Source organism: Limulus polyphemus, unplaced genomic scaffold, assembly GCF_000517525.1.
Source record: "Limulus polyphemus unplaced genomic scaffold, Limulus_polyphemus-2.1.2 Scaffold6, whole genome shotgun sequence".
In the NCBI taxonomy this organism is placed as follows: Eukaryota; Metazoa; Arthropoda; class Merostomata; order Xiphosura; family Limulidae; genus Limulus; species Limulus polyphemus.
In genome coordinates this window covers 2,017,206-2,029,578 of record NW_013665616.1, presented here as the reverse complement: position 1 = coordinate 2,029,578, position 12,373 = coordinate 2,017,206, and the positions used below count along the sequence as shown (strand labels likewise).

Below are 12,373 nucleotides of genomic sequence, written 5' to 3'. Positions count from 1 at the left end.
AATCTGCCATCTGTAGTTCATAAAGCATTATGTTAAAAAGCTTTATTACTTAATAATGTTAAGAGAAAGCAACTAGTGGTATACAGAGCTACAAGAATTAAATGTTGTAGTCTTTGTCAGTAATCCTCGCTGTTTTGATTAAACTAATCTAGAAACAGAAAACATAAATGTAAATAAAAATATAATAAAGCACACAAAAATGTCATTTATTAGACTAAGAAGGTTTTGAAGAGTTTTGTTTTTTTATTACTAACATGCTCTTCTTTCAGCAGATTGCTTCTATTTGATACAAAATGCTTACAACTTGATAATTAATCAGGCTACACTTTAACAGTGCATGTTTAAAGGCAGGTGTGAAGATCTTTTCAAAATAAAGGTTAAAGATAATATTTTCAAGTATCACTGATGTATTGATGCACTACTTACCCACTTGGTGGAATTAAACACACAGCAGCCATCAGTTTGACAGCATCCACCATTATATTAGGCTGAGAGAAATTAATGGAACGAGCTAATATAGTGAGGGCATCTTTGTGTGTGAAAACCTGCTTCAAGCCAGCCTACAAGAAAATGAAATAGTATATGGTAAACAACAAATTTAAGTGGAATTGCTATGCTGGTAATTTCAAATCAGTAAAAAATTCTGAACAAATTCTGGCTAGTCATTTGTATACAAAAATTCTTATGCATACATCATTTTAAAAATACATAACATTATTGCAAACACAGATATGACAGATATTCACTTTTACATGAAAATTTTAGGAATTTGATCAAAGTTCTTGGCCTGCACTGAGCTAGTAAATATATTCCTTGGTACATTTTTTTATTGCTTATACAGTTACTAATTCTTAGAAACTGGAAATACAGCTCAAGATTTTGGTACTTAATCAACAAAAAAGTAATCTTTGTTTAATTTTTTTTTTATTAAATTATACCTAATCTTTAAACATTTAATAGAACACTCACAAACTAAAAATAACTATCAGGGTGTTTAAGACATGGTTAGGATGGGTACTTCTTTAAAATATCTGAAAACAAAGTAAAGCTAGTCACTGAGTAAGCTTAATATGGCTATATTAATAAAACTTTTTCAAACATGCTCCAATATTACTGTAGGTAATCATAAAGGAAGAAAGCTCTAACTTACTGTGTTGTTCATTATTGCCTTGAGACACTTGATACATTCATGCTGAATCTTTTCATACTTGTTTTCTCTATGACAAAAAAGAAAATGAAAAGATAGAGTAAAAAGCAAAATATATTAGAAAAAAATATTTCAATAGTTTGTAAAATGGTTATGTAGGTCTACTGGGAACAAGATTTTATAATTAGAAGGTAGTAAATACTTTGCTTTGAAAATATTTCATTAATTTAATATTTATATAAAGAGTATTCAGAATTGCAGTGAATTGTTATACTGATTTATTCTTATTGATTTAAGTCTTGTATTACTACATTTTTACTTTTAGATGCATATTTTTATGCAATTTTTGAGAAAGCTCATTATGCATAAAGAAAAATAAAATAGAAAAATTCATTGACAATGAGTGGTTAAAAATTTTTTCTGCTTGAGAATTAATTACACAAACTTCATACTTTAATTTCATGCATAATTTGTTAAGTTCTTCACTCAATTTTGAAAGTTAACAGTATGCTCACCTGCCATAACATGCATTCAGAATTTGTAATAGTTTATCCAAGCCATTGCTTCCAAACTCCACTACCCAACTGAAAAGTTAAAACAAAAATAAACCTAAATTGTCTTGATAATCATACTTCATACACAATTATTAACCACTGAATAAAAATGTTGAAATTCATATAAATTTTTATATGTTACAAATAACTTTCCATTTAATAGTATCAAAATTCTTAGTTCCTGAAAACAATACATTAAGTGCTGAAAATTGTTTCTCTCAATCTTTGTAGTAAGCTATACTGACAAAACAAATAATGAAAGGATTAAAAATGTAGCACTTGTCCTTCCCAACCAACTTAAAAAACAAAAACACTTCTTAAAACATTAACAGAATCTGTTCTATTTTAGCATATACAGTGCTGTGATATAATAAAATGAACAGTCTCGCTGCAGAGTTGATATTAATGATATCCAGCTGCCATAAAACACAAGCACAAAACTAAGCAAAAACATACCCGTCAGTAACTAGTGGTTTTGCCACTTTCATGTTTAGTATAGTTATGTATATCATGGATGTGGAAGTATTATGGATATTTTGAAGAATACCAATAGTTTTGATGGTGTTCCTATTCAAATGGTAAGGCACCTTATTATATTTATATAAATAATATACTTGCATATTTCTGTCTGCCTGTCCAGAACTTTTCTCACAAATTTCTCAAATGTCACAAATCTCATATTGTTATAAAGGCCTTTGTCCAAGGAGTCCAGATTGTATATTGGTTTTTCCATTCAGAATCATCTGTTTTTTGCTTAGTCAAACTTTTTAATGCAATGAATATGCTACATGATGGCACAACGTCATTGTTATCACCGACTGGCCTAGATTTCAACTTTAGTTATTTTATTTGCAAAGTATTTCACACAAACACTAACCCCACTTGTAATTTCCAAAAGAAAAAAAATATTACATTAATTACAATTGCTATGGGCTTTCTCAACTTATGTCTAAAATACGCATGCTCAGTTCATTCAAAACTATATGGTAATCACTTTGTGAACACGCATTCAGACATTTCTACACATTCAGCTATGTTTGCCTTTATTACAACTTTACTTTGTAATAATTTAGCTTCAGTTCACTTTATAAACTGCTATAAACACCTTTTAGCTACTTTTTCTTTAATACAAGTTTTTGTATTAATTTTTTGGTGTTATAAGATATGGCATATTGCTGTTAATATAAAACATATTATAGGGTCATTTTTTTAACAAACATTTATTTTTAAATTAAAAAAATTATTAAAGTTGCATGTCTATAAAGCAAAATTTTATATATAGAGTTAGAATCATAAAAAAAAAACAACTCTGCATCTAAACTATGCATGTTTTTCCTCTGAAATACTTCCTAGAAGACAAATACGACATATGCATTTTATTGAGCTGTTAAAGACCAAGCTTATTGGTAAGAATAAAATGAAAGTTGTACATTCTATTCTAGTTCTTGAAAATTATGGAAGAGCCTGTCAGGTCCATTTAACTAATTATCAAGATTTGAAACAGAAAAATACTTTTACGACAACTGAAATTCATTTTAAGGCACTGAATCTACACTTGGGATTCACTCATCATTCATATAATGCATAGAATGACTTTGCAGCAATGGTCATGCATACAAATTACTCACTAGATCATGCTTGACCCATACAAAAACTTCTATCTTTTTGAATTAACTTTAATATGTAAATTATATCCTGGTGTAATCACCACCACAGAATGGGAGTGTATATAAGATGAACATATGACAAATAATATTTCCAGGATAACAGTGAATATTTCAACAATGAGAATAAGTACTATAATACTCTTTTATGAAAGTTCAAGTTATAGCACCTCAATTAGTTGAGTTACTTAACAAAACATATAAAGATTTTTGAAGAAATCTGTATAAGATATTGTAAACACATCTTATAAAATCACCTATTTTTTCATGTTATTTACATACACTTCTTAGAATGAAGTTTATATCCATTTATCTAAAATTCTTAGTGATCCACGACTTTATTTATTCAAAGAAAGAAAAACTGTCCAATATTAAAACTTATGGGGTGGGGGGATAAATAAGTTTTAGCTAAAAAATGACAAAAGATTAAAATTCTAATTAGTTAAACTTGCACCAAAACATTTACCAAAGCCATAATTTCCATAGATTTTTGCTTAAAATGATTGTTTTTGTGGCTATTCACATTAGCTATTTCCTTTCACACATGTTTACCAGTGGGGAAGAGACAAAGGACTCAATAAGTATAAAACTGTCAGTTAAAGTTACACCAGTTATAACACGTAGGAAAAGTATTTTTAATTTGTGTGTGTGTTAAATATATATTTTTCCAATCAGTTTGTTACACAGGACAGTCATCACTAATTTGTATATTACTTATATAAGTTGTTGGCTTACTTTTGATCAGAGGTTCTTAATAATAAAGCAAACAAATTTTAATTTTCAATGTGAAGAAATAGAAAATTATGACTACTTTATTATTATTAGATTTTTAAAGCTAAAACTTAATAACAGTTTCTTTATTCATCAGAGTATTACCTGACAGGGTTATTAGTCAGGGCTATTCTCAAGGATTCAATACCACGGAGAAGTTTGTCTAAACTCATCTCAGGGTTACACAAAAACCTCACATAATTTTCTGGACTATCAAACTGACTTCTATTACTACCTTTCTGTTAAAAAAAAGTAAGAAAAAAATACATTTTTATTGCTAAAATATTTGTTTACAGAATACATTTGTTGAAAATATTTTATAAAAACAATTAAAAATGAATGATGTTGAATACTTTAATTTTGGTATTATTTTAAATTATTAACTTGTATTTCATAGCTTTTGTAGTCTCTTACACTTCACAACTGAATACCATTTAAGAACAGACAACTTTAATGACAAAAAAAATGCATAAAATGGTGTTACAGTTTACAACTACTTCATGAATATACATTTCTTTTACATCATAACAGCACTTAACAAGATGCATTCTTATGTAACTCAAATCTAAGTACTATAGTGAGAAAGGATAATCAGTTGTTCATTTTACAAATACATTTTCAAGAGAAATTAACTTACTTCACTATATCACTCAGCAATTTTCTCAAAATTCACAAACCTAATAATATCAGTCACCTAAAGTAATCCTTCGTCAAGTTCTATGAATCATAAAACAATTTAATAGTTTTCTAATCAGGATTTATACACTAAATGTGAAAGAATGGAAAAGATCATGTATAAGAAAGACACCAAAAAATATTATTTATATATATATAACAGTTAAAATACTTTGGAGTAAGAAATTCTTACATTTTTCAAAAGGGGAAAAAGAGTAACTAAATAAAATATATGCACATGTGAATGTATGAAATTACAGTATTAAAATACTAAAAATGATACAAAGGTTCCATTTTCTTTAACATTTCACTTACAGGGGGATTTCCTTTTAGATGCATGGAAAGCATTTCTTTTTTTATCATCATTGGTCGACTACGAAGAGGTTCTTTCTTCTCCTCTGAAAGGTTCATGTCATCCTTTGAAGAAAATGTCAGACAAGTTTAAGATAGTAGCTATACAAACAGATGATTAATATAAATTTAACATAGAATTAATAGAGCTGGATCTTAACTTGTATTACTCATAATCTTACAACTTACAACAAACTTACTGTTCTAAAACTTCCCTACGATATGTATGCATTATGCCAAACCTTTCCAATAAGATCTATTACTATAACAAATACTGATGCTTATACTTAGCAGTTCAGATTGGTGAACACAAACTTTCAGGTTTAAAATAATGCTCTTTTTTATTGCATTATGGAAATAAACAACAATGAAGTTCAGTGGCACGCGAGATTGCTCAATAAAAAAACAATTAAGTCCATTGGCTTCAAGCTGTTATATTTTCTATTTGTATACCTAAAGAGATAAATTTTTCACTTTCTGAAGTGAACCTGAAGCTTTAAAGAAGAAATTTATAATCTCTTATAATGCAGTAAGTGAGTGAATAAATAATAAATTTTTCCAGTTTATGAACAGAAAATTTTGACAGTGAAAAAAATTTAAAAAGTAGTTGTATGAGTGTGCTTGTACATACAAGGAATTAAATGTATAAATATAAATCTTGAAAAAGCTCCTAAGCAAATCTCATATGTGTTCACCAGTAAGTACAGAAAAGTGGGAGAACTGGAAAAGAGATTGTAAAAGAACTTTCAACCTTTTAGATTGTATGATGTGGTTTGTATTGCAATATGGGTATTATATGTAGTAATATCACACACCAATACTAACATAGTTATACTAATATATAATTTGTGCACATGTATGTGAAAATAACAGGTTTTGATCAGACATTCATAAACAATACCAGATACTGATATTTGGTTAAATTACTCAAAACCAAAAAAATATTAACTTTCAACAAATTCATTCATTCTGATACTACAATTAAATGCTCTTTTGATTAATGTTTTATAACCAGCAATATTTAATATAAAAATTGTATAATTAATATAACTAACAAGCAGATAGTATTACAAGAAAGCCAATTAACTTTTCTGGTGTATTTACACAAATGATAGATTACAAACATATAATCTCTTATATTTGGTTGCTACTGGTTCATATTTTTTGATTGTAAAAATACATGTGACTATACTTCAAACAGGATACTTATGTATCATTTTAACTCTATCAAATAATATGCTGCAACAAACTATCACATAACTTAATCATTACCACTCTGTTCAATGATAATTATAACAGTGATAAAACACAATACATAAAAGTAGGCCAAGTTAGAAATCACACAAATTAAAAAATATATTGAAGTTGTGATATCACAATAAATGCAAGTTATGTTTTGTACTCCCTTGTGTTTTTTAAATGCAGTTTAACATTGTGTATAGAACACCTGAAAAACCAAGAAGTCAGTTGAAATTCACCTATATTTTTAAATAAAACCACAGAATACTTACATTAAATGATGCTCTGGTTATAATACTATCAGGGCAGCATTATATGCAAAATTGAGACAAGAACCTACTTGGGCAAACAATCTTTCTTGATGTCATTTTACATCAATTTCTCAAGAAAGAAATAGAAATTGTACTAAGAAGTTATGGGCTACATATAAAACGCATCATATAAGCTTAAGTGTATACCTAATGGTCATGCCATGATTACACATTTAAATATTCACACACATTTCTTATCTCAGTTTATATACCACTTTAAAAGGTAGCAAAGAAAATTAAAATACTATAGCTGTTGTCCTTTGGTGAAACCACATGTCAGGAAAACTACAATAACAGGTTATCAAAAACAGACATATTTGGTTGCTAATTCTTACTTCAGCACAAGATTTTCTATACAAATAAAACATCCATTCTCTTAAGGTCACTGTACTCCAACTGTGTCAGATAGTAATTTTTTGTACTTGTAATTATGTCAGGTTTGGTGTTTATGTTCATTTACAGGCAAGTTTCACACAACAAAATCTCTGGAACTTACAATATAATGTACTAGGCCTACTTTATACAACAATAACTGTAAATTTTTATGTATAAAATCTATACTAGCATACTTTAACAATGAGTACAATAATACATTCGTTTTTATTTAGTGTTTTCTCCTTGAGAGGTAAACTTTTGACTAATGGCTACAATTTTTGCATTACACAGTCTCAGGTACAATAATTTTGGATTTTTGTAAGAAGCTTAGTCTTTTTCATTATCACTAAAAAAATTGTTTTAAACATTGCAATGATAAATTTTGTATGTAGTAATATACATCTCCCTTTTCAATTAAAATATTTTAATATAGTCTAACAGCAGGATATTATTTGTTGAATAATGCAGTAAAACCATAACCATAATTTACAAAATGTTTAGTATGTTGTAGAAAACATTTCTTTTACTGTGATTGTGTAAAGTAAAGTGAATCATTTGTTATTTTTTGTGTATGACACAATGAACTTTCTGTGATAAAACTGTTATGAGGTACTAAGGCAAATTAAAAGATTCAAGAAAGTGTTATGTTATTGAAAGTAAGTCATGATTTACTAATTATCATTAAAATAGTTTTTGTAATTACCATTCACTGTGAAACTATGCTCCTATTATTTTTTTTTAACTATGTTTAAAAAATAATTGATAATTTTGATGTGTCAGATTTGGCCAAAAATAGCCATAATTCATCTTAATTCAGAAGAAACATCACAGTGTGGTTTTTCTTTCCAGAAAGTAAAATGTAAGCAATGAATAAAAGCATAAGGCTTATTAGATATTACAGGTTTCTCTACATGTACAACTATCTCATTAATTTCCCAATGCATCCTCTTATAACTGATAATACACAATGTTTTAATTTCTTAATTTTGCTGTATACAAATTTATGTAAATAATGTTCGACAAAAATAAACGGTATAAATAAACTGCATGAAGAAATTCAAAATATACTTTCAGTCAGTAATCACCAAACACTTTTTTCAAAGCAATTATTCTAAGTAAGTAACAGGGTTTATTCTTTGTGAATGGCAATTATTACCGAAATGTAAAGAAAGTTACCTAATACATCAGCATCTATTAGGTGTCCCACTACTGGACATGCCTATGCAGGTGATTAACAAATTTACAGGCAAATGTGTCCAGATATTAATGCATAATCATTCCACCTTGAGTATATGCAGATACCCCACATAGTTAGTTCCAGTTTTCAGTGAAGTAGTGCTTTTTTGTGTAGAACTGGGCAACAACTTGATTACCAATAAACATTGATTAGTGTCACATAAAATAAATGTTTAATAGAAATTATGATTAAATTGCTTAATGCCACAAAAATAATCAACTAACAGAACTATCCAAATAATCAAAATATTGCCATTATAATTTATTATTTTTTATTAATTCAAGATTGTTCATCTCAATTAGTGTCATGACTCATGAAAACAATCAACCAAATGAAATTAGTATTCAGGGTTATTGCTATTTTTGGTTATTTCACTTATTCAAGTCTCATGACGATAATCAGTTAGTTGAATGTAATCAATTAATAAGCCCGATGATTAATAAATTATCAAATTGCAATAATTGCTCAGCTCTACTTTAAGGTAACTTGTATCATTTGGCAATTAATTAAAGAGAATATAATGAATTTTACCTGTTAAAAGTATTTATTAAAAAATATAAACCCATTACTTCCCCATACAGGACTGAAACAAGACTATTTGGCTTGTAAAAAATGTAGTCATCATAGTAGCTTCATTTTTTTTTTTCATTATTCTTAGAAGCATGATGAAACTCCTATTAAAACAATAATCCCAGAAAAATTTGTTACTGCATTTTATGCTGAAAATTTAAGCTTCTAACTCTCTTCAGGAGCAGTATAAATGACCAGTGTTATAGATAAAACTGAAATACTTTTGAATAAAGAGAAAATAATGTAAGTGTTTAACAATGTTAATCTACTTTGGTGCAAGATAAATTGATATACATTACTAAAATGTCAGGAAGTTATTTGTGGGATCACAATAGTTTCTAAATATACTGACATTCAAATACATTGTAAAAAGTTAGATACTGGATGAATGGAGTTGTATTGTTAATCTTATATTAAAAATTCCCTGAAGTTTTAACATCTGATACAAAAACAAAAATTGCAATATATTTTACATCTTTATCTCTTATCAATATTGTTTTTTTTTATACTTCCTGCCCAAAAAATTGTAGACTTTGTACAATATATGAATAGTAAAAAAAATTTCTGGAAAAAGAAGACTGTGTTTATCTGGTGGAGGTGACAACCTTACTTTTCAGGACTGAGGTAGAGCCACTTTGGGGAGTTATCATGGTTGTTTCTATGAAGACTATCAGGTAGCCATTTTCATGTAGTAATGTGTGTATATTTTTTTTTTTATGGCAAGGAGCCTAATGCCACATTCCAATAAACTTGACCAGTACAAAACTTTTTAAATGTAGTGAATGATGAAGGTTATAATGTAATATGGCTGTTTTTTTAATGTTATAAAGGGAGTTCAACAGTAAAAGCATATGTGCCAAGGGTGAAATTTATACTCAGATCTCTTGTTACTATATAAATTTATAAAAGCTTAACAACAGATCAAGGTTGTGTTTCCAGACATCAAAGATACTGTCAGTGTACCTGAACTAATATGCAGGAGTAAGAACTATCTGTATCATCATGCATGTTAAAAGTTTTTGTTCAAGGGAGTGCATGAAATCAACTGCAATAACAACTGTGATTATATTACCCATGGCAACAACTATAAGATGACTTTACAGATTTTGTTAAAAATCTGATGTAGCTGTTTGTTGAGAATGCAACTCAAGTCAGGAGAAAGTCAGGTTGGCTGTGGCTTTCATTCCTTCTTTAATATGGATATAATGCAACATCACCAGAAAAATAATATACTAGAGTTATATGTCATAGTATTGTTCTTATTTTATGTTTTGGTGTATAATTGAATGGTTACCTACTCCTCTAACACTTTTTTTAATGCAACATGCACTTTTTTGTTTTGCTTGCCTTCATATACATAAATATCTCCCCCTCAGTAAAAAATAAATCGTGAAATAAAAGGAAAAGAAAAAAAAATTTAGAAACCAATAAAACTATTTAAACACATGGTAAAATGGGGGCTCTGAAAGTCCCAAGATGGTCTTATTACCGAATTAAAGTGTAAAAATTAATTGGTCATCTATTAACATAAAGGGTTCTAAATACATTGTTAAATATAGACAATCTGATAAATCTATCACATCATACTATCAATGCATGAGAGTAAAGTACAAAGAAGTACTTAGAGTTAGCAGGTATTGAATTTTAGTACAATGGAACTTGAAGCTCTAAGGAATGATGATGTAATGTATCATACCTTCATGGTTCACAACACTTACCAACATCTTTTCAAATTCATTGTTTATCTCTTCATCTGTTAAGGTGACCAGCATATGTTCAGCAGCATCTAAGTGATCACTAAAATCCTCAGACTGGGGTCGAGGATTAACAGACTGGGGATATTTCCCTCTTTCTTTTTTTGACTTTCCCAAACCTCCAAACATATCTCTCTAGAATGAAAGAGCAAGTATATGTTTGTGATGTGAACACTTAAACACTGTTTATAAGTTACCTTTAAAAGCATCTGAAGACTATACAAAATAATTGCTTTGGCAAAAATGGCATAAATAATCATAGTTTCTTTTTGTAGTTAACTTTTCATTAAATTTATGGTATAACACGATGTTTATAATTATGTAACACTGATTTATTGAAACAATTTCACAAAAATTATGACAGGTTGTAAACACTGTACAATTATGTAATGAACAATATATATAAAAATTGGAATGTAAGCTTTGTATGCTTCCCAAATCTACACAAATAAAAAAAGTTGAGCTTAGATTTTAAAGGTTTTCCTGTTCTTCAATTTTAAAGTAACATAAGAAAAAAAAAGCACTAAACAAGCTACAAAAAAATCCATCTGGTGAGAAGCTTCAACCTTTTCACATACTGTACCTGAATAAGCTCATATATCTATTTATACAGACATACAATACTGTGAAATATACTTAAAACATAAGCCAAAAGAAGTATTTTACTTAAATTCAAGTGAGATGGCATAATTATATGTATGAATTAAAAGAATTGTAATTTATGAAATTATTCTTTTTACAGTTATATTACAACAAAACATCATTAAAACTTTAAGGAAATTTCTTCAGTTTACGAGTTTCACACAAAGCTACTAGAGGGCTATCTGCACTAGCTGTTTCTAATTTTGAAGTGATAACAAATTACATATTATTTCTGTTAAAATGTTAAATATTTTGTACCATGTTTTTACAATTTTAATAAAAAATTATGAAACTTTAGATTTCTGTACGGTAACCCAGATAATCATGTCAAACAATCACTGAAGACCTTTACAGTAAGTTATAAATCTTAGTAATCCCTCCATGAGATCACATTCCAGACTTGACAAATAGTAAAGTTTTAGCCAAATACAGTAAAAAATTTCAATGTATTTTCACAAGTTATGGCATACCCAAGGAGACAAAAATCATGTGTAACTACCATAAATGTATTTAATCACTTACAAAGATTCACAACAGTAGCTATTGAGGAATACACTACATTGTGCCAAACAGTATTGCTGGTTTTTAATTATTTATTTTTAACAAAATCCTTTTAATCTTATGTGTTTTAAATTTAATTTTGTCTTGTTTGTTAGTAAAAAAGTTATTAATGTTATTTACACAAATGTTTTTAACTTGTCCTTTTATTTATTAAATTGAGGAATACACTATATTGTGCCAAACAGTATGGCTGGTTTTCAGTTATGTTTTGTAACAAATTTGATATTATATATTTATTTTAATATCATCGTTTGTTTACATTAAGTTTATATTTTAAAACGTGCATAGCTTATACTGTTAAATATTTATTGCAAAACTCCCGCCTCTTCTCCAAAGTTGTAGAAAATTCTTCAGAGTAAGAATCAACAATATATGTATATATGTAAACGTTTAAATGTAGCTCAGTATTGTTACGCAAGACTGAAATTTCTAGAATGCTTCCACATGGCTGTAAATATAACCAACGCGATGCACCAAAGAGAGTATATATTATTAGTTCGCGATAGTCAGTGTGCTATAAAC

The 12,373-nt window shown here is 28.2% G+C and overlaps 1 protein-coding gene across 2 annotated transcripts in view; it reads right to left on the bottom strand.

Annotated features, from left to right (window-relative positions):
* Window positions 1-12,373, bottom strand: part of LOC106476350 (protein diaphanous-like) — a 74,835-nt gene that overhangs the window by 52,526 nt on the left and 9,936 nt on the right. For both annotated transcript variants that reach the window (XM_013937045.2, XM_022381024.1), the window contains exons 4-9: window positions 10,613-10,783; window positions 5,127-5,228; window positions 4,242-4,375; window positions 1,663-1,731; window positions 1,151-1,217; window positions 427-560 (exon numbers count right to left, since the gene is read on the bottom strand). In XM_013937045.2, the coding sequence (XP_013792499.1) occupies window positions 427-560; window positions 1,151-1,217; window positions 1,663-1,731; window positions 4,242-4,375; window positions 5,127-5,228; window positions 10,613-10,783 (677 nt within the window). The remainder of the gene's footprint in view (window positions 1-426; window positions 561-1,150; window positions 1,218-1,662; window positions 1,732-4,241; window positions 4,376-5,126; window positions 5,229-10,612; window positions 10,784-12,373) is intronic.